The sequence below is a fragment of the Schistocerca piceifrons genome, chromosome 9 (assembly GCF_021461385.2).
Source record: "Schistocerca piceifrons isolate TAMUIC-IGC-003096 chromosome 9, iqSchPice1.1, whole genome shotgun sequence".
Taxonomy (NCBI): Eukaryota; Metazoa; Arthropoda; class Insecta; order Orthoptera; family Acrididae; genus Schistocerca; species Schistocerca piceifrons.
Window position 1 is genome coordinate 117,248,574 of NC_060146.1, and position 24,336 is coordinate 117,272,909.

Below are 24,336 nucleotides of genomic sequence, written 5' to 3' on the forward strand. Positions count from 1 at the left end.
GCCGGCAGTGTTAGCTGCCTGTAAATTCTTTCGTCCCACGGTCTAGTAACAGGAAGTCAGCACCGAGAAAGGGCACCTTGTTCACGCGCCTCTCTCGTGTGCTGACGAGGTAACGCCGCCCCAGGCGTCGCTTAGCAGGCAACGCTCTGGAAAGTTCCATGCCGCCCGCACGGTTTGCTCGGTCCTGACCAATCAGGGTGGAGGAAGCCGCGTGGTGCGTCGAACATACCCGGCCGCCCGTCGCCGGGCCCGCTCTCTTGTATTCTTGCTCACCCGCGAGTCGGATGCGCGCCCTGTAGCATTGATCATCTCCCGCTTCTCCCGGTGCTGCGGCACTGTGGACTTAGTTTTGGCAGACAACCACTTTCGGTAGCTTCGCGAACAATGTTCGCCAAATTGCAAGCTCTGGCTCACCCTCACCTCCCTAGGCCTATGTAGCCCCTTTCATCATGCTTTAGCCAATAAATGGCCTTTCTCTAAAAATTACACTATTATTCCATAACGCCCACCGCCTGCCCATACCCGCCATCCTGTACAATTGGTGTCAGAAGTTTGGATCCGTTCCCGTAGTGACTTTGTCGCTACACTAAATTTCTCCCGGCAAGACGCCGTACACTTCGCGCATGGAATGCGCCAACCGGCCGCCACGTTTGCTCCACGTGGGCCGTGGCTGCTCCACTAAACACGCACAGGGCGCGCGCTGCAGCGAGGCAGCCCACGCTAGTCAGCCACGTGAGCTGGACGCCGCCGCGCTGACCGCTGCTTGAGTTGGAGGGGCCTGCGCTGCGCTGCGTTGCGCGACGGGGCCGGGGCGCCGTCATCCGCCGTCGCCGCGCCGCCCACCGTCGCCCGCCGCTGTCAACGACGCGCCAGGGGCCTGCCGCCATCGCCGACCGGCCGAGCCAGCGCCGTCCGCCGCCAACACATTTGCCGCCGCCCACGGGTCCGGACGCCGCCGCCCGCCGACCACCGCTCGCCGCCACTGCACCATGCCGTCGCCGCCACCAATGCGTCGCACCATCGCCATCACCATGTAAGTCGCCGCGATGCTTACAACTATATCTTCGACGATCTTCCGCCGCTGGATTGAGAATCTTTGTGGCCGTCCTTTTTTTGTAACAATCATTACTTTTTTCTGGTCACTAGCGTCCCATAAAATTGTAAACATGCCGATGGGAACACGAGCGACGGAACGGGATACCCCCGTAGAGGCACCCGCCTCGCAAGACCCGCTCGAGGCCATAAATGCACAAATGCGCCAGTTATTCGCACAAAATCAGGAGCTACTTGAGCAAAACCGCGTCTTGAAACAGACTCTGGAAGCTAGTGCGCGAACTTCCATACCTGTGGCTAGCTCCGCCCCTGCAACTAACACTAATTCTGTCTCTAATACAAACGCCACAATTTCTGCTAACATGGCGACTGTAAGCAATTTTCCTGCGGCTGATTTCATTCCCACCTTTTCTGGGAAGTCCCACGAAAATGTGGCTATGTTCTTACAAAATATTCGTGATGTGGGTCGCACGTGTGCCTGGCCGGATGATCTATTGGTCAATGTAGCCAGACTCAAGTTGACAGGGGAAGCACGAATGTTCATAGAAACGGTGGACGAATTGCGTGACACGCATGAATTTGAAGTATTGGCCCGCGGATTGACTACGCGTTATTCCGATACCAGAGGTACCGCATATTACAGAGATCAATTATCAACCCTTAGGCAGAAGCCTAATGAGGATTTTGATGCCTTTGCAGATCGCATACGAGCAGTATCTTGTCGTACCTACAAGCTAGGTGAAAATGCCAGTGAAAACAGAATTTTGCGTTCAGAAGCCGAAGCGCGTGCAATTGATGCATTTGTCCGCGGTATTGACCCCCGCATCGGAGGAGAAGTCAAAGCTGCCTCCCCCACTTCTCTGTTTGAAGCTGTTCGTTTGGCAATGCTTCGCGAAGAGGTGTTGCGTTTTTGCGCTGCCGCCCCGCGCCCATCGGACCCAGTACCGGTCCCAGCAAAAGAAGTATTTTGTCAGCGTTGTGGGAAGCCCAACCATACGGCAATGCGCTGTCGCGCGCCGTATTGCACTATTTGCCAGACAGTAGGTCATGCTAATAATGTTTGCCCCACAAAGTCACCATTCTCTAATCAGATGCGCGGCCACCGCCGCAACGCAGGGTCGAATCAGGGAAACGCTTGGGGGGCAGGTTCCGCCACCCACCCGCGCCCCCGACAAAAATAATACACCCGGTTAGGACCGAAAAATGTAAAGAGGTGGAACACGTTAGTCTATTTGGCGTACTCGGGAACAAATCAGTTAGAATTTTAGTTGATACTGGTGCTCAAGTTAGTGTATTGTTTGTGGAGAAAAATGATCGAAGGGTGTTACAGCCACCCCGGTACAATATCAGTGGCCTTGGAGAGGAAGTAATTGTCCCTGCAGGTTCGTGTGTGGTGAATCTGCAAATAGACGGTGGTAAATACAGTCAGAGGATGGAGGTAGTGAGGCTAAAGAAGGGTGAATTTGACATCATACTAGGGAATGACTTCCTGCACCGTTATCAGGGGATAGTGGACTATCGAACGCGAACTGTGCAGTTCGGCGAAGCAATTCACCGATTTGGCAGTGCGCACCCCCGTCAGACGCGAGGGAGCTGCGAAAGGCGCCGTTCACAGTTTCCCATAAAACCGCAGATGTGGGCGATAAAAACCACTAACCCTGTGAGGATAAAAGGCGGAAGTGGAAAGATTCTCTGGATAGATGTCAAAAATCAAGAACGCCCCAAGACAGACATTCTGGTTGACCCGCTCACCCAGAATGATGTTTTAGATCGTCAGTCAGTACATATAAAGAAAAGTATCTGCCGACCGGAGAGGAGACAGAAGGGTTTTGCGATACCAGTAAGTATAGATAATTTTGGTATAGAAGATGTTGTGATACCGAAGGGTACTATTGTTGCCAGTGGTCAGGAAATTTTTGAGGAAATAAGAGGAGCTGAGAAGCAGCGAAATAAAGATAAGAAAGGAAGGAAAGGAAAGAAATGTTCAGTTAGAGAAGTGCGATATGTCGCGTCGACGATAAGGAGTCAGTTAGCAGAGAAGTTAGGTCATTTAAACAGTGAGGAGAAAAGGATGTTGCAGCCGGTATTAGAGGAATTTTCGTGGTTGTTTGAAGAGAGGCAGTTTCTACCGGCCACGGATTTGGTTCAGCACGGAATTCCGACCGGAGAAGCTCGGCCTATTACGCCAGTAGTTCCACCCAAAAAAGCAAGAAAGAAGGTAATACAACCGCCTAGACAGCAACGTAGATATGCTCTAAGGTCAAACCCCTATGATTTGCGTTCCAGAAAGTAGGTCTGAAATGGTATGTATACAGTTGAAAAAGTCCTGCATGAAGTAAGAGAATCAATTGACGGAAAACACCGTCGTTACTATACCTTTAATTAAATTGTGCATGTTACTTATAAGTAGACATAAGAATTGGCAACCATTGGTAACTGGTAATAGAATTTATGATGTCACATGCTAATGGAAGTGATTGAAGTTATGTAATCATTTTGTCTTGTCATTTAACGTCTCCAGTAATGTTATCGTAGCAGTCGAGAATTAAAACCACAAACATTCTTTAATCATGGAATTAAGGGAAAGTTGTCCTTTTCAACAGAACACTTAGAGAAAGAATCAGTAAATCTGGAATATATCAAAGGGATTCACATTTCACCTGTTAATTTAGTGAATAGTGCACGAACACAGCTATTAAAGCTTTACCATAAAAACATGATACTAATACGCCTTCGTAACTGCCAGTAGATCAGTGACTACATGCAGCCGTCTACCTGTACTTTGAAAGACGCCCTATTACATGTATGTTTTGCTAAATGATCACACAACGATAAAAACATGAATAAATACGTCCAAGTTAAACAACAAATAGGCTACTCTAAAGTAAAAGGAGTCTTCCTCAAGTGCTACTTTATTGTTTTCATGATGCGATGTTGAACAGACAACGAGGTAAGTTTTTTGGTACCACGTATTTCTGTATATTAAATGCCACGGAAGGAGTGCGTAAATACCTCCACTGTGGTCTACAGCTGTTCACATGCGCCGAGTCCCGCCCCTCCCTGTCAGCTGGCGACGCGGCCCCCTCCCCTCCCCATCCACCGGCCTGCCGAGAGACCGGCCATTGCAGTTCCCCCTTTCCCCACCCACCGCCTCAGTCCTTGGTGCGTGCAGCATCTGCACCTCTTCCCTCGCCCCTCCTCACCACCCAACCATCGCCCTGCAGGCCACCTGCCTCAGCCACGCTACACATTCCTATATTCGTACGTTGCAGTTTAAACAGCAAACCTAAAGTGATAGTTATAAAAATAAAATCACCAGCTTAATATTGCCCTACAGATTTTATTAGTCTTATCTAAAGACGGGAATCTATGTGTATTGTCTATTTGAATTTTCAGTATGGAACAAAAATCGTGAGAGAGAACGTTTCCTGGTACACATTGCCTAAACCATCAGGATTGGTAAATGTTGGAATTTCAGATCGATCTCCGGCTATGTTGTATTACCACCACGGTTAATAAACGGATCTATATGGCGTCAAGAAAGCCGGCACTTGCCGCTATATCTGTCCTGTAAACGACCGCTGTGTGGGGAACGCGTTAGCCAAGGAGTTGGGTTTGGAATGCCATTGCAAAATATAGTTTATATAGAAGCCTAACACCTGCCATTTACCTAAATTTTGAAGAACAGAGTGTTTAAGTAAAATAGTTGTAAGCCGATAGTTTTGTGACCTCTAGCGATTGAAGTTATTAGAGTCCCTTAGAAAAGAACATCCTCCATGCATAACTGTCGTGAACAACATAAGATAACTTTGGAAGGAAATTTTGTGACTGTACCGAGAGGTTAACTCCACGCGTAGTAAGAGGACGGACCCAGCATGAACGCCAGTTATGCTGCCGAGCCAGTGAAACCGGACGCAGCCGTACTGTCAGCTGTGCTGTCAGCAACTTACAATCTCACGAGCGCGACGCGTGTCGCACCTTAGCACCTCAAGCTGCACTGAATCTCAACACAGAAATTCTTAACCATGATATAACGAACCCTTTGAATAACCTTGCGCACATTTTCAATAGTAAGGAACATACTTTGCTCCCTACACACTCTTTATATGACAACTGAACTCTAATTTTATAAAAAACCAAAGCACCGACAGGTAAGTCATATCGACGTCTTCGAGATGCAACTAGCTTCGTCGAGCCGCCAATATTGATTATATGGAAGCAGGTAAGTGAGAGAATGAACAAAAGGAACAACCAATACACACCGGAACGATTGGTTGGGTGACTGATGATCGTCAATATTTGCAAATACAAATCAACACAGGAAACGGTTTATCACACGTTTAATAATTATTGGTCTGTCCATTGAAGGAGACATAAAATCATTTTTCATCAGAATCTTGTTACAGGAAGTATTAACGTGACATTACACTATTCCACAGCATTACACATAACATTGCCATGACTTAACGACAGTTTTCTTCTAGGTAAAAGTACCAAAGCCTATTAGTTGGTATGAAGACACAAACGAGAGCATAAAGGAATACCAAGGGATGCTTACATTCATTTTGCTACGAAATGTAACTGGAGAGTAAGGAAGTTTTGTTTGAAGGAAATAATATTTTAAACTTTTGCTTTTGTTACGGTTTTGCCACCGCTTATATCACTATGACGAGTTGCCAATTACTTATGTCAAATTGCTTGTGTCTAATTGATTACGTCCAATTACTTATGTCTAATTACTTGTGTCCAATTACTTAAGTCCATGTATTATTGTTGTTCATTTTGACTGTTTTATTACTACCTATTTAGAGAATTTTGCTAAAGTTTTGCCAGCACCAGTAATTTAGTATTTGTATCAACCTAGTGTTTCCATGTGTCGCTGTGTTACTATATTGATGAGGATAGTCATTTTGTAGGATTTCAAGTATGCTAGAGTAAGTTCCCGAGTACTGCCAATTATTTGTTTAATAATAATGATGTCTTAGGTAATAAATTGTTTTGGAAGGGTAATTTAGGATGTAACCATGCTTTATTTTCATTTGTATCTGAATGTTTATCTGGAGGGATATACCACATGCCTGCCGCCGTGATAGGTAACATAAACAGAGTGAATCACGCCCACAGAACGAGCAAGCTTTGGCTATATACCTAGTCTGTTGGATGGACAAGAGAACCACCCGCAAGGGCACGTACCGTACGTGACGCGGCTGGCACCCGCGCGGTCCCTTAGCTGTCTGTGTCGTTCCTTCACTTTTCCGTTTCGCGGCATAGTCCGTTCTACCCACTTTGATCTGTCAACTTTCAACACACAAAACTATTCAGCCCAGACTTTGATCTTCCATCTCGAAGAAGAGTTCACGAGAACAGTGTTCCGTGCTCTCTGACGACAGCTGATCAGGCAACGTCAGACGCTAACCGCGTCTAGCCCGCAGCTAAACGCCAGTAAGCGGAAATCTCTGTTCAAAACCTTGAGCCTTCTTTGTTTTCCCGTTGTATTTTCCGAAGGAATACCGACTATTGAAGTAGTAGCATTTAACTGTATGACGTGTCCCAGGACACTGCGATACAAGCAAGGATAGACGGAGTTTTAAGCAACCAGCTGGGCCCGAGGAGGCCAGCACTACGGAGTTACAGAGACGGCGAGTTTAGTCGCAAAATGTTGAGAGGATGAAGACGGCGAATTTTGTCGCAAAGTAAAGTTAGTCGCAAGATGTTGAGAGAATAAAGATGGCGAATTTTGTCGCACAGTAATGTTTTTTTTTATGTCAGGGAAGTCGAGTTTGACGAAGAAGTATGAAGCAACTATTTTGGAGTCGCAGAATTGTCATTTACACAGTTAAGTAGGCGATAATGTCGTGTCAACGATGCGCCGTGCACTAAACCTTCATAAAGGGAAAGTCCTTCAGAAATGACGCTCAACTTAGTCTTTTCTAATCCAATTCCTTATACTCTCTCTGTCCACTATGGACATCGTCGTGTTTTGTTTCTCTCCTCTCGTGAACAACAGCGTTGACATCCAACGACACAATCTACGCCCCACCTGCACCAAACTGGTGTCACTTTTCTTTGTCAGTCTCACTTTATGGTGTTCAGCAAATATATTGAGTTACGAGGAACTTCTTATCAAAATGTGAACCTTATTACACGTAGAGGGTCAGCCCTAAGAGGCACTTAACTTTCTTTGTTTACCTATATGGAATATGCAGTAAATTTAATATGATATTTGTGTACTTCGCTTTTATATTTTCATGTTTTTATAACAATTATGTTTGGGCTAAAATGGATTTCATAGGAACTTGGTTACGAACCAACTTACTAATGCATAATGTAATTTTAAACAGAACCCACTGAACAGCTCATCTAGCGTGATGACACGCGTAATCCCACTTCTATTTTGTTTGTCATCGGTGAATAAACCATATCGATTACGCATATCTATTTCCCTTTGGAGAGAGTTTAAAATACAGACAGCGCAATGAACAGCGTCGGTAAACTTCATCGCTCTCTCTCACTCTTACACCTGACGCTTGCTTACTGCACGTAGCCGCCTCGGCTTCGCTTCTCAGCTGCCGCGTGCAGCTTTGACGCGGCGCTGCCCTTGGAAGTTATCTGCCGCGCGCCTTTCTGGCGCAGCGCGAGATTCGGCCTTGCAGTCAGCTGCCACTCTGACGAAGCCTCCGCGCAGATCTTTAGCAAACGGTTCCTGTTGGAACACCACTTATAACCTTTCATGCCACTACGCCTTACTTAGTATTCGCACCCCTTTAATTATGCTTTTATACCTGAAAGCTCATTCATGATTCCCTTGTCAGCTAACGCTCAAGTTTTACCTAAAAAATCAAATAATCACATCCTAACGTCAATTGATGATTTGCTAAAAAAATGAAAAAAGGACAAATTTCTTACGTTCGCCTGTTGGCACACTTAAATGAATGGCAAACAGTCGCAAATTAAACCAAACAAAAAAGAGAAAACAAGAACCTATCAGGCATGTGCCCTCCCTCAGTTTTAAGAGTGAAACTGAGATATCAGTTAATGTGGAAAAACTAGCGTAGTGTAGTGAAGTGTTCCCTTAGTGATAACTCCCTTTTCAACTGTGTTTTGAAACGTGTGGACCTCCCTTCATACCCCCCCCCCCCCCCCCCCCCTGCGCTGAGTTCCAGTGCACGGACCTGGCCACGGCCACGCCCCCTTCCCGCCGGCAGCCTGCGCGCTGCCCGCTGAGGACAACACACCACGCCGCCTCGCGTCTGTCGCCCTCGCCGTGACTCATCAGTGGTGATGTGTTTAAATTTTCAACTTATTTTAACAAAAGGAAAAGAAAGACATTTTTACTTCAACTTAGCAACAAGAACACTTGGCATGTTTACCTAATTCACACTGTTATGTTTTGTTCTAATTTTGTGATGATTTTATGATGTTTTGATGTTTTATGATGTTATGATGTTCTGATGTTTTATGATGTTCTGATGTTTTATGATGATTCTTGTATACACACAATATTGTTGACAAGTGTAAGCTCCCTTGCGACCCTTAGGAGGTCTCTAGAGTCTCTATACCCTCCCATAGATTAAGACCCCTGCCGTCTTCCGTGAGAGCCAATGTTCACTTTCTCTCGCAAGATAAATTTGTTTACATTCAAATAATAATTGCATTGAGCGAATTCACATACGTTCTCCGCTCCCACGGAAGGGGGAGGAATGTAAAGGATGAGCCAGACAATAGGAGATTTTACTTTATTATGTGAGCCTCCAACCAGTAACTTCATTTCTCCATTACGGCCAAGCCACGGCCGGCAGTGTTAGCTGCCTGTAAATTCTTTCGTCCCACGGTCTAGTAACAGGAAGTCAGCACCGAGAAAGGGCACCTTGTTCACGCGCCTCTCTCGTGTGCTGACGAGGTAACGCCGCCCCAGGCGTCGCTTAGCAGGCAACGCTCTGGAAAGTTCCATGCCGCCCGCACGGTTTGCTCGGTCCTGACCAATCAGGGTGGAGGAAGCCGCGTGGTGCGTCGAACATACCCGGCCGCCCGTCGCCGGGCCCGCTCTCTTGTATTCTTGCTCACCCGCGAGTCGGATGCGCGCCCTGTAGCATTGATCATCTCCCGCTTCTCCCGGTGCTGCGGCACTGTGGACTTAGTTTTGGCAGACAACCACTTTCGGTAGCTTCGCGAACAATGTTCGCCAAATTGCAAGCTCTGGCTCACCCTCACCTCCCTAGGCCTATGTAGCCCCTTTCATCATGCTTTAGCCAATAAATGGCCTTTCTCTAAAAATTACACTATTATTCCATAACGCCCACCGCCTGCCCATACCCGCCATCCTGTACATAACTGAGTTGTAGCCTTAGTACATTCTAATGCATTTTAACTCATTACCAAGGAAAAGGGCTGTACTCAGAACTTTGGTCGGCAAGCCACTGGAGGGCCAGATGATACTTTGAAGCATCAGCTTTGTAAAATGGCGAAAAAATTTTAAAAAAATGTTGACTTGCTTCTACTTTCTACTGTGATCCACAACAAAACTGGAAAATCTGTGTTTTAGACAGTTCAGGCAACAAACATTTGGTGCTCGTCATATGCTGTCCAGTTGCATTAATGTGATCATCTGTCTAAAGCCTGAATAACCACATATTTAAAGTGAATCACTACAAGATGTGCAGGAAGAGAGTCAGCGAGTTTCTGGAAGCTATCAACTGGAATGTGGAGCCACGCTAACTCCAGCTGTGCTAGGTTTCTCGGCTGAGGATCCATGGTGCGCATTGCCCAATCAAGGTGTCCCACAGATTTTGATTGGGCTTAAATCCAGGGAGTTTGGTGGCCAGGGTAGTATGGTAAACTCATTCTGCTGTTCTTTGAACCACACATGTACCCTGCGAGCTGTGAGATATGCTGCATTGTCCGGCTGGTAGATGTCATCGTGCTGAGGAAAAACTAACTGCATATGTCTATTGATCCACTATGCATCACAGAATGGCAAGATCACCCAGGGAAAGTCCCAAAAACATACTACAGACCATAACGCCCTCTCCTCTGGCCTGGACCCTTCCAACTATCAACAGCCATCTGTCTGATGGCCACCACTCAGTGGAAATCCAATTGCGGTATTGGTGCGCAAATTCCAACGTTCATCGCTAGTGAACAGCAGTTGGGATGTGTACATGAACCATGAGCCTGCTGTTGGTAGCTCCTTGGTTCACCTGGGCAGACAGTTGCTCCACAGCTGCATGTCCATTTGCCCATACAGTTACCTGCAGCTATCAGGCCATCTATGGCCTGTGGTGCACCACAGTTTTCTCAGTGCTAGTTTTGGATAGCACCGTTTTGCCATGGACACACACAAAAGAGAGATTTAAAGCACAGTTCCAAGCACTGTGAGGAATGGGCACTGTGACCAGAGGAAGAAAATCTTTTTCAATCGGGCAGGTAGACACCCCCCACCTCCGCTACGCCCCCTTGAGGTCACCCAACCACCAAGTCTAGCAATCTTTCTACCTTGTTTGTTTGAAATACAGTTTGCGTGCCTATTATATACTAACAATGGAATATTACAAGTACGGAAATAAACAACTCATCATTTCCTTCATACATTTAAAAAAATCATGTGATAGCATACATACATCCACACTTTTAAAAATCCTCACATCACATGGTCTTCAGCAAAGATTAATGCGAATTATCAAACTAATTTCAGCCAACACAAATTCCAATGTAACGTTCATATAAGAAATTTCAAAAGCTTTCACAATAAAAGCTAGTATCAGACATGGTGCTGGATTATGCCCATAGCCTTTCAATGCAGCCCTCTATTGCACCATGAAGATTTGACAAAAACAAAACTCACCTAAAATTTAAACTGGAGCAACGTCATCAATAAGAAAAAACTGTGTAGGGTTTGTGTATTACTTAGCTCTCTTCATTGTCAAAATGGAAAAACTTTGCGGCTATATCACCAGTCCCTAAAAATATCACCTAAAATAGATGAAAAGTATCCCTTTGGGAAACAGACTGTGCCCAAGAAACCCTGTTTATAAGTAAAGTCTTCATAAGCAATCACAAACTTAAAATATCTTTGAGAGATCATTAAGCACAACTTACATGAGAAAGAACCACAGATAAAAAGAACCAACAAAATGAAAAACGCTCAATTCCAAACATGGTCACTGTATAATAAGAAATTTGTATCAACAGACTCGAGATCTAACACTATAAAACCATAAATCTCCTGGAAGCCACTTTGCTTGCCACACCCTGTTCCAAATTCAGAATGAAAGAACTGTCCAGCTCCTCAAGACTGAAAAAGGACTAACCAGAAGACTCATTTAAAAAAAAAAAAAGCACCCATGAAGGAATCTAGAGAATCCTCCCCTATGAAACTTCTTATTAAGATATCGGCCTAATAATCAACCAGAAAAATGAAGAAGAAAAATCTTTATTTCACATCTTTAACATTTAAGAAAACAGGATGTTGTGACAAGAAATCTTACACAGAAGACAGGAGGACAATAGATCTGAGGAGTCAAGCAAAATCTTAAGGGGAGTTTGCATGCAAAAATTCGAAAATTTTCACATTTTACAAAACATGCCCTAGAATATTATGTACTCTTTCCTGCTCAAAATAATGCATAAATAATCTGTGTGTGATGTTCAGAAGTATTTTATTTTTAATTTTGAAGTCTTACATGCTTATCTGCGAGATCACCTCACTTTGGATGTGCATCTGTTTATATGTGAATACCTCGGAAACTACATTTTATAGAAGGTTGTGATTTTCATCCCTGACAGAAAACATGTGGCGCTCTATGTCAATCACACTGCTATTTCGAAGTTGCTTGGAAACTGTTTGTTTTGTGTGAAACAGTGACTTTCGACGTAATCTGGTGCAGTTTGACATAAGATAAACATGCCTAGAAATGCTAGTCTATTCAAGAAATGCAAGTTTGGTGGAAACCAACACACTAGAAGTGTAAAACCGCGTGTTGTTCAAGAGTTGGAACATACAAGCAGTGTAAAATCAAATAACCTTGATGTGCCACCAGAGAACAAGGGAGATGCGACCTCACACAATGCAAGTAAAATTAACTTACATAAACAATTCGAGGAACTAGGATTACTGCAGAATAATTTAGTACTTCTGGTCTGGGCTATGTTTTATGCGATATGAACATTTTAATTCAGATGTGTGATACGTTGTGCTGTAATATTTGTGGTGGAAAAGTAATTATTGAAGAGATTTTTCTGCAAGAATAGGGCTGCACTGGCTGTGATAACAAAAAGTAAATTGTAATGTCAAATGAATGCAAGAATAATTTTTATGAGGTAAATATAAGACTTTTCTATGCCATGAGAGCTATCGGAAAAGGTCTTAGTGCAGCTCAGTCTTTCTGTTCGGTTATGAATCTACCACCACCACCACCACCACCACCACCACCTACAAAAATTCAGAGGTATACTGAAGTTAAAGAAGAAGCTGTTGAATCTGTCACTTACCTGTCAATGAAGGCTGCAACAAATGAAGCTGTTGAAGTGAACAAAGGCAACAATGATACACCAGTTGCGTTTAATGGGACATGGCAAAAGCGTGGTCACACGTTGAAAAACTCAGTTGCCACAATCACAAGTGTAGACACAGGTAAAGTAATTGATTTTGAGGCACAAAACATTGCTATAGCTCCTGTGACAAAAATGGAAAAAATGAACAAGAAAACTGACAGAAAAATTATGAAGGAACTAGCGGAGGAGTGGAAGCTGATGCCGCAATGAAAATGTTTAGCAGATCACTGCAGGAAAGGGGTGTATGATACATCCAATTACTTGGGGACGGAGATTCTAAGGCATATAAGTGTGTTATTGAAGCAAATCCGTATGAAAATATTGGGATAAGGAAATTGGATTGTGTTGGGTATGTGCAAGAGAGGATGGGCACACATCTCAGATAATTAAAAATCTCTTCACACCACCACACTGTCTGATGGCAAGCCACTTAGAGGTCAGCTGACTGATAAAACAATAGATCAGCTCCAGAAGTAATATGGAATGGCCATCAGAAACATCATAAAGGATATAGAAAGTATGAAAAAGCAGTCTGGGCCACATACTTCCACAAACTTTCAACCTACAGAAAACCGACACATGCACTCTGTCCACCTGGACCTGAATCGTGGTGTAAATTCCGGAAGGCTGAAGTTTCAGGAGTTTCTTTTGAACACAAGAACTCTATTCAAATGGTTCGAATGGCTCTGAGCACTATGGGACTTAACATCTATGGTCATCAGTCCCCTAGAACTTAGAACTACTTAAACCTAACTAACCTAAGGACAGCACACAACACCCAGTCATCACGAGGCAGAGAAAATCCCTGACCCCACCGGGAATCGAACCCGGGCGTGGGAAGCGAGAACGCTACCGCACGACCATGAGCTGCGGACAAGAACTCTATTCCTCAAGCTGTTATGGATGCAATAAAACCAATTTATAGGGATCTAGCACAGCCAGACCACCTCCGAAAGCGTCTACATAGGCAAACACAGAATCGTAATGAATCATTGAACAACATTATCTGGACACGAGTGTCCAAAAATGTTTTTGTAGGGCTCAATACACTAAAATGGGGAGTTAGTGATGCTGTATTGAACATTTATTGATGGAAATATGGGAAGAATACGAGTTCTAAAACACCTTAACATCACTCCAGGCTACCACATACTGTAAAGTGCTTGAAGTTATTGGAGAAGATAAGACTTGCCAAGGCACAGCATGCAGCTCAGTTCACCACCAAAGAAGCAAGATCAATCAGAATACAGAAGCTTTTGGAGAAGGAAGCTCACAAAGATGGTGATGCTGACTACACTGCTGGGTGTTTTTGAGACTTAATTTAAAATTACAAGCCAATTTTTATCACTTTATACTTTAAATGTGATTTTCTCAAAATAACATTTTTTATGCTTTATGTTCCTTTATATCAAAACCTACTTGTGATAGTTATATAAAACTTTGGCACCTATTTCATTATAATATATTGTACCTACTGAAGCACAACTATAGTAATAGCTTGAATAGAAGGCCATCCAGGGAATTATGTTACAATTATTTCTAATAAAAAATAGCATAATGGAAAATACATACATATATCTCTCCTTTTGTACCTCATCTCTTAATTCTGGTACAGCAGACATAAATAACATGGATAAGACAGCTGTAAAATTGTACAGTGTTATCTTCATTGGTTCCAGAGATAAAGGTACATGAAGTAGGGTAAATTAACTTTGCCCACATAGACCCTGCAAACTCCCCTTAAAGCAGATGTACTCCAGATAATAGATGCAAAAAAGATAAATTACAAATTTTCAGCAGAAATGACATGTAGGAGGACTACAGAAATTTCAAATAAATTGAGAAAAATACTCTGAGAAAGATCAAAACCGAATGAGCACACTGCAAGAACTGAACAGTGCAACCTCCAAAGAAAAACTGAATATGATCAACTGAAGCAGACCAATGTAGCTAATTAAGTTAATAACGTACAGTGTGCACTTTAAATCTCTGCATGTTATCTTATATGTAGAATTATGGGCAAAGAGAATGGCTAACAAACTAGAGGCAAAATTCCATTCCAACCAACAGACACATTTGAATGCATATAACACTATTTACAGCTTTACGTGACATTGGTTCCTTTCTCTAAATGGAAAGGTCAGTCTGGGAAGATTAGGAAGGAGGGGCAGGTCACTGAGACAGGCCTTCACCTGTCGTGGGCGTGAAGAGATACAACGGTGATGAGCGGGCGTCAGTTTTCTACTTTTAAATGTAGCCTTTGGCAGCATTGGAATTTTAGCTCCTGAAGAACATTTGCTTTGTCTCTCTCTAATTTTTCAGTTTCCCTTCTGTGCAATATAAACTTCCCATATCTATAAATAGGTTTAACTGCTTTGTACTTGTGAGAATTTTTGTCATAGAAGTTGCAGACAGACCATCTTATATAACCTCTTGTTTTTATATAGACTATGTAACTTATGTATCGTGTGATGAAATAACAAATATATCAAGTAACACAACTTACCATTGAGAGGATTCGTCAGCACAGCTTGGATGCCTGGAGTTGCAGGCCCCGCTGTAGCAAACGTTGTGCCATCCCCTGCAGTTGCCACAACCTGTGGCATCTGGTGCTCCGGGCTGTCCCCACCTGTCACCTGGACCACTCTGTACGTAACTGTGCCTGCATTAGAAAATTTTCTGCATTACACACCACTCATTATCTGTAATGTTCTGCTTCCATAAAGCAATCTACCCTTTATGAAAATAATGCAGACATCTATGCTGATGTCAAGATATGCCTTTAAATGAAAATTTTGTCACTTATTAAGACATTACACCACAGGCTGAAATACTATAATACAAAAATTAACTTTTGAGCTGAATGAAGATACCTGTTTTAAGTATTTGCCCTTCAATCATTTCCACATAATACAGGACGTTTCAAGAATGTTACTGAAGTATTTGCGTACAGGTTGAGGCATAAGGTTTTCCCCCAGTTGCTGGAGGTTATTCCTTAGGTTATTTGGAACAAAAAAATGTAAATACAGTAATGTGATCAGATCCATAATTAAGGAGTTACAAAACATGCCACGGTGTATGTGTTCACAGGACACACGATCAGTCTTAGGTAGACAATTGCAGCGAGTGGTATGTTTGCATAACAACCATGCTGTTGATACTGCAGTCACTGCTTACTGTTATTGTCTCTTGTGTACAATACACTTTCTGATACAGTACAAGTTTTCATCGCAGGAGTATGGAGAGATGGTATACATTTTGGGCTTCTGTATTGGTAACGCAAAAGATACTGTTGCCGAATATCACCATCGGTATCCTAATAGCAAGATTCTGAGTGCCAAACTATTTAGCGGAACATATCAAACATTGCTAGAAACTGGTACTCTCCCCAGAATTCGTATTCACTCCAAAAGACATTGTGGCATCCAGAAAGAGGAAAACATTCTTAATTCAGTAGAGCGCAGTCCTCGTTCAAGTACAAGATGCCTAGCTACTCGACTGAACATTTCACAATCAAAGGTATGTAGGATTCTTCATGAGAATGGGCTGTCTCCTTTTCATGTGCAGAAAGTTCACCATTTAGAGCTACATGATTGTGCCAACTGTTTGCACTTTTGTAATTGGTTAAATGGAAATCGGCAGCTGTATCGCCTCAATGTTCAGTGATAAGGTAACCTTTACAAGATATGGCAACAACACGCATGTCTGGGCAAACGAAAATCCCCATGCTACGATAGTATCTCAATTTCAATGCAGATGCAGTGTCAACGTCTGGTGAGATTGTGTGTGTGACCAATTACTGGGGCCGTTTATTCTCCCGGGAAATTTAAATGGTGAGAAGTATAGTAACTTTTTACAAGAAAACATACTGCTGCTTCTTGAAGATGTTCCCCTGGAAACAAGACACCGCATGTATGTCCAACATGACAGGTCACCTGCACACTTCCGCGATGTGGTAACAGCTTATCTTAATCAGCAATTCCCACATCAATGGATAGGTCACAGGGGCCCCATCAACTGACCAGCCAGATCCCCAGATTTAACATCCCTACATTACTGCATCTGGGGTGGATGAAATACATTGTGTACAAAGTGGAAACATGAGAAGAATTGATACAACGCATTTTCAATGCCACAATGTCAATAAGGAAAAAGTGTATGCAGTTACAAAATGCTACTACCGTGGTTCACTCCCGTGCGAATCTTTGCCTTCAAATGCAGGTAGGAAATTTTGAACACTTGCTTTAAATCCACTCTGTGCGTTTTTGATAGTGAAATCTTATAATAAGAGTTTTTTTCTGCCATTTTCCCGAGTTTTTCAATTACTGTAGCTCCTTAATTATGTATCTGATGCCATTACTTTATTTACATGTTTTGTTCCAAATAACCTAAGGAATACCCTCAGCAAACCAGGGGAAAACTTTGTGACTTACCCTACATTTGACTTACAAGTCAAGAGGGAATCTTGTAGCATGTAGGGCAAGGGAGGAGAAGGAAACCAACTGTGGCCTTTCCCACGGAATCATTCTAACATTCACCTTAGCAACTTAAGAAAAGTTTGGAATGAGATGGATGTGGGTTTGAACTCATCTCCTGCCGAATGAGAGTCGAGTTCTAAGGCTAACCCACCCCTCTCGGTAACATTCTATAATGGAGGATACACAACAATGGACATTTGTGATACATTAAAGCAGCTATTGACAAACTGCAGCTCTAAGTTGGACTGCAAAATGTGCTCACACAGATAGAACATTTTGATAGAGCACTGTCCAAGAAAAGCAGATTTTGGTTCAAGTAGTCTTGATCCATGCATGATTTTTAGCTTACTTGTAGTTTTTAGATGCAAAGGAAATATCTACGCATCTTCTAGATGCTACTATTTGTTAATGTTTTGACCTATGAGTGTTTCACTTTATGGGACAGTACAAGTAAGAGATACTATACCTTTACTGTCAGCTTAGCTACAGAATAATGTTCAGGATAATTTTCTCAATTGATTACAGAAGTCGGTTGTGAGGGAATGTCACAGATCATGTTATGTGGGTACACTAAAGAGGCTATGGAAGAGAATTGCAATACTTATATGAATGTACTTGTAACAATGATCTTTTGTAAACCACACCTTTCACAAATCCAATATTTACCCCAAATAAAATGTAATACAATATTTATGTACTTCCAAGTAAATAACCCATGCTGCATGGTGGTACAGGTAAATATTCTTGTCAGTCAGTGGACATAAAAAGTTTTTCTGGGCAACGAGCCACAACATGTTCTAATGTAACTGTCACTAAACAGATAAAAAAAACAGACATTATGGGCATACACACAGTGGTCATCATCAAAGCTGTCCATTGCAGACCAGTTACTAAGTGGATAAAAACTGATTTGCGGGCTTTGTTGTACTGCCCGAAACATGGACTTTACAACATGACATGGCCCTGCACATACAACACTTGTGTTACACCAAACAACAGTTTGATTAAAACCAAATACCTGAGATAGTAACAATGTAATCACTGCCAAGTCTATATAAATGTTGTAACACTGGTGTGTATAGAATGTGCATAAGCAGTCCTTAACAGCAAATTTAAATTCACACTAAAATAAAATCAAACATTACTTATCTTTAAGTAGGATCTCAGGCTCATAAAAATGGTTACAAGCATGACTTTTTCAACATTTATGTGGTCTTATTTTTTGCAACAGTAATTTTAATTAATCCAGAATTCTCTGTTAGTTTGAAAAAGTTTCTTATATGTCACACAAATTATGTGTAAGACGTCTCACTGTTTCATAGAGCAATGGATAGATGTGCTGTATATGAAAATGTTTTTCTGAATTGTGGGAATAGAATTAAGCATTGAACTCCTTTTGAATTTGCACGTGACTGAATTATTATTCAGTGATTTCTATAAATTAATAACAACATGGTTAGATTCTTAAACATTGGAAAGAAATCTTCAGACAAATCTGTCTATGAGGGACAAAAGTGAATCAACAGATAAGTTACTGCTACAAGTAACTCTCATTCTCCAATTCACAAACTGAGTCAACAACAAGAAAGCACATCAAGTTCGACAAAGTAACTATATCAGTGATATGCACTCATGAGCAGTGTCTACATAATTTTTTGAAGTATATACAGCAATAACAAAATCAAAGTCACTCTGTTCTATGGATAAAAGACACATGTATATTTAGGAAGGCAATTAATGTTGTACGACTGTTCAAGGAACGGAAATGGGGTCAGACCACAATCTAGTAATACGCACAATGAAAATCTAATTGAGGAAAGAACCTACAATGAAAATCAGACCTGGAAAAATGACCAAATTTGATCAGGAAAATTTAATAGGGACAGAAGAAATACCACAATACAAAGTTGGGGATTCAATTTGTTTCAAGTGAAATGAGAGAAAAATATATCAGTAATAAGTGTTGCAATAGAATAAAAGAAGTCATCTTCACAGGTACAAGCAATTACCTGAAGATAGTAAACAAACACAGAAAGAAATTGTTTGATAATTAAGAAAGTGAGGTAGCTGAAGACAATGGTATGAAATTACGCAGGAAATGATTAAAAGCAAAAGAGAATCCTGAGATAAAACTTGCTTATCAGCAAACATCACATCTCAAGAAAAAGGAAGAATACCTAAAACATGAGATTTAATTTATTTACAAATATGATTAAAATATTAACACTCAGAAAATACGTGGCTCAGTCAACAAAATTAGAAGAGGTTCACTTTATAAAACCCATATGATTCAGGACAAGGATTTTGGATACAGAGAAATGTTTGTTTGAGTCATTGGCTTTGATCAAATACACAGGAAACATACAACAAATGTTGTAAATAATAAGGAGACTTAAATGTGATGCTACTGGTGATTTTTTTTCAAATGAGCTAAGCTACAGAGCAGTCTGTTACCACAACCATGTTTCCTAGTAAAAAAATGCCCGTTTGTAAGCTTTACCAACCCACAACCAAACTGTCACCTTCCCACGCAACCTTGACCTTGGGCACAGCTACAGATTATTCAGTTGCCACAACCGGATTCTTCTTACTATGACATTTGTTGGCTTTGCCAGCATACAAAACTGTGAATATATGCACTAAAAGTAGACATGACAGCAGCCATGAACATTATGTCACAGGTCAAAGCCAACGACTCATACCGAACATTCCTCTTGACCAAACGATGGAAATTACTAAACAGAACAAAATTTTATTGAAAAGCAATAAATATTTTAACAATTTGTTTGAATTGTTCTGATTCAGTATTGCCAACTCCAAATTACAGCAGCAGCCTTAATAATGACCAAATACCAAAACCCACACATGGGAGGAGGTGGAAAGCATGAGACATCTAAGAAATGGCACAGCAGTCTTGAAAGATGCCAGCTACCTAGGTACAAAAATACGGAGAGGAAGCAATGTATAGATGTTTGTTTTGTTTGATACAGGTTATCTGGAGAAGACAGCACTAACAGAATAGAAAGAAACAGTAATCGTCCCAACATATAACAAGACAGGGAAGACAACAGAAACTACGGAGAATATTTTACAGTTAACAATTCATTGCTACACGATGTGAAATGATATGCAGTAAATATAATCACGGATTATCAAAATCAACTACTGACAATAATCTACATAATCAGAAAAATAAATGACAAGTATGGAAATGTAAACAAAAAATACATAACTTGTTTACTGATTTTTATGAAAGCATATCATTCCATTCACAGTCAAACATTAGCAACATAATGATGGAATCTGTAATTTTAATTATACTTATAAATCTTCGTAATATGTACATGGATGATAATATAAGAATGGTTTTGCTAAATGGAATAAAATCTGACCATTTTAAGAATAAAACTGGACCAAGACAGGGAGATGCTTCGTTCCCTTGTATATTTTGGAGAAAGTTGTTAAGAACTAAACTAGTACTTGCTAGGGCTCTCCAGACAAGGTTAAAGTGTACAAAGTAAAACAGAGATTATATAATTATTTGTACTCACAAAATGAACCTCCAAACTGTGTTAAAGCAAATGATCAGAAACAAAATTCTTGATAGAGAGATTTAGAGCTGAACAAAGCTTCAGCACTGAACAGTTCAAATTCCTGGGTGCAAAGATAGGTGAACAAATTGAGAGACAAGCTGAAGTGATAATGACAGTGCAAAATATTAATAGAGCCTACTATTCCATACAAAAACTTGTAGTATCTAATCTACTGACAAAGGAAACTATGAAGAAGTTCACTTCACTCTACATCTCACAAGGAGTTCACTGTAAACTAGTTTCGTTTTCAAGATCATATTCCACTGACAACAGTTACAACAGCTTAACTGAATAAACGATGGAAAACAAACAACCTGACCATAGTTAAGGGATAAATTGAACTCTGGCAGTTACATAGATTTCTGATGATGAGAGGATGAAGTGGCGTCTTCACATGTTACCAGTTCCCACACATACATACACGAAACAGCTACTCAGAAAATGTGTGTATCAAGTTTGTTGACAATTGGTCTATTTATTACAACAGAACAACTTATTTTATTTGCTGTTACACATTATCCAACAGATAACCCACAATAAAAGTTGTTAACAGCTGCTGCGGAAGATGGCCACGCAAGCAGACGTATTATTTTATTTATATTTCAGAACTCTTTTTTGAATTTGAAGAAACCTACACTAACATCTTTTTAATTCTCAAAACACTTTCAATTATTTTAAAACAGGTATTGTTACCATAGCCTACAGAATTGAGTGCAGTTACAAAGAGAGGGGGCATTTTGGATGAATTGTAACTTCAGTTACATTAAACTGTCAACAAAATATAATGCGTACTGTGTATAACACATACTGGAAAGGTGCGAGGTAAGAAGGGGGGAGGGGGGGGGGGGGGAGTGGAGATTTACACTGTCAAGAAACCAAACAAAGCCCCCTCTTCAGGCTATTACTGTAATCATCTAGTCTTTAATGACAATTGTACTAACACAATACAAAAGGAAACAATGTGTTTGCATCTGCTTACACAACAGGTTTTCACACTGCTCTAAAGCCACACAGCATGAGAGGTCCTCAGGATCATTCACTGAACGCATAATTATATCTCAATACAGTTAATCACCAGACCAGTCCTAACCTACGAGAGAGAAATGTGGAGTTTAACTAAAACTGACGAATGTTACTAATTTTTAAAAACAGAGTTTTATAAAAAAATCTTTGGTCCACACTATGACAATGAATTGCACAACTGGAAACGAAGACAACACAGATATTCACATGCAATTACAACAACTATAATGAATTCTGAAAGAGTTCAATGGGTAGGCCATCTGATGAGAATGGCAAGCGGTGGCATTTGGAGGCAGCCACTAAGATTGGCACGGATGAAATTCAGTATTATCACCTGCCAACATTACTCACATCAGCAAGGGAAACATTCTCACATACACTCGGTCATACTTAAAATTCCCCTGGCATCTGATTAAGATGCAAAAATAAGTAGTATAACAAATTAAATCCAACAGAAAATATACTTTAGGCATGATTAATAATGAAGTAACAGATTTAATATGATGTGTGAACTGAATCCACGAGAGACCGTCTATCAGTGCACATTTCTGCCGGTATCTACTGTTGTAAAACACGTTTTTATGTCTTTTTACACTAACTCACCTGAATCTGCTGCTCTAAACTGATATTGTACTTCTTCATCACCGGCTTCCAACAGCCCTTGAGTTTGTGCCAGCTCCGCCACTGCACTTTGATCTTCCACAGACCCAAGCGATCCATCCTCTTCGACTATTGTCAAACTCTGTGCAGCTATAATGTCTTTTGAGTCAGTTACACAGTCTTCACTTCCATCACCGTCCTTCTCCTGACTAGTTAAAAAGATGAGGGGAAATCTTTCAGATTCCATTGTATCAGCCATACGCTCACATAACTTACTGCACCATTAACCTAAGAATTCACATTTGAGTCTCAAATTTGTACACGTTTATCGCTATCTTACCGCAAGCGTAACACAGACTTCATAATTTCCGACTCAAGTGATATCTGAAACACAGTATGAAGCTCATGGAGGAAATTACGTAGTACTATCAACAAACAGCTCAGGCAGGCTTATCAGGACTGGCCACCCAACTATTTATGTCAAAACTCATTTTTAAACAACACAAGGTGACCTTCAGCGGGAGATTGAAGATGATAACGCCCAAGATCCATCCTTAGTCTGTCTTATCACTCCCTGTCAATAAACATACCTGTTCTCCAAATCATGATCGAATATATCCATCGTAAACACCTCACAGCAATTTGAATTTGCCAGGAACGTGCCGACTGATCACGGGGCCAAACAACAGGGTCATGTGAGCAGCATGTAATGGCTACCCGCCCTATCGATGTAAGCAACAACAGGAATAAACGTGCTTTCAAGGATTTAACACATTGTAATCATATGCGCATCATTACACATTCCAGGATCTCATTAACTTATATGCTTCTACTTCCATGAACATTCTGCACTTCAACTCATAATTTATCTGTAAATACGATTCGCAGCCGCCCTGACCACTGCAACCACCGTTTGCACATAAACCTGTCATGGTTACTAGAACTCCTTCAATGTTGGGCCCCAATAAATGTTATAGCAACCCGTGTTGCTGACGATAATCCTTCAAGTGCTTGATGCAGCCACAAAATCAAAATTTTGTGACTTTGAACGACTATTTTGCGAATCAATCGTCAAAACTATAAAGAAAAGAAATAAAGGACTTCATTAGCAGTGCGTGGTACATCAAATTTCATATAACCATGATTTTTTAAAACTTTTGATCATTTAAGAACGTCTATGCGCGTTTTCGAAGTACTGACAAAATTACGGAACAGATTTGCTAACGGCAAATGCAGCAAAACTTTTTGTATTATTGATGAACATATGTTTTTATTGGATGGTGATATAAGATCAATTTTGGTGAAAGTGGTTGATTATAAATTAGGTCAAGAGGCAGAGCTTTTCCTGTTTTTTATCATAAATTTAAGTCTTATGTTTTGGCAGTAGCCTGAAATTAATAAAAACTTAATGAATTATAGATTGCCTTCCAGAGGTTGGCTATCCTGGCGGCATTCCTTCTCGCGTTGCTGGAAGCTAGGCGGTTGTTGAAAACCGCTGTGACCTGTGAATACGCGCGGTGGCTACGTCCCCATAAACTTCGTTTATGATGTTGCCCACGGTTTTTTGTAATTTTTATGGGACTTCATATGATTTAAGAATAAACATATGTTGTTGTGTTCGATCACAAAAACAAGACCGTTAAACCGATATAGACTAGGAAGGAACGAACGGAACATGTCAAAAAATTAAAAAAAAGGGAGTCTTCACCTGAGTACTTTGTTTTAAATTATTCACAACTGTATATCGCGGTTACGTAGCTCCTTTCGCAGTGTAAATCTACGAAAATAACTACGTAACCGCAATACATTTCCGCGCAACAAAATTGCGTTCATAGATTAAAATGATGCGTCAACTCAACAACCAAACTCTCAATAGTTACTGATGGATAGCTATTGAATAATGTAAAGAAGGTCCTTAACAGTCCAATATCTAGAAACATCTATAAAATAAGGTAAAAATCACAATAGACATAATACTGTTTTAGACTTATTTCGTTACAAAATTATTACTTAAAATATTTTTACACGGGTGCAGATCC

The 24,336-nt window shown here is 41.2% G+C and overlaps 1 protein-coding gene across 4 annotated transcripts in view; it reads right to left on the minus strand.

Moving 5' to 3' along the window:
- Positions 1 to 23,219, minus strand: part of LOC124717111 (upstream stimulatory factor 2) — a 64,949-nt gene extending 41,730 nt beyond the window's left edge. For 2 of the 4 annotated variants that reach the window (XM_047243827.1, XM_047243826.1), the window contains exons 1-2: positions 22,301 to 23,219; positions 15,110 to 15,265 (exon numbers count right to left, since the gene is read on the minus strand). In XM_047243827.1, coding sequence (XP_047099783.1) covers positions 15,110 to 15,265; positions 22,301 to 22,556 — 412 coding nt within the window. In that variant the 5' untranslated portion in view covers positions 22,557 to 23,219. The remainder of the gene's footprint in view (positions 1 to 15,109; positions 15,266 to 22,300) is intronic. The other 2 variants (XM_047243828.1, XM_047243829.1) reach the window with 2 other exon arrangements.
- Between the last annotated feature and the right edge of the window lie 1,117 nt (positions 23,220 to 24,336).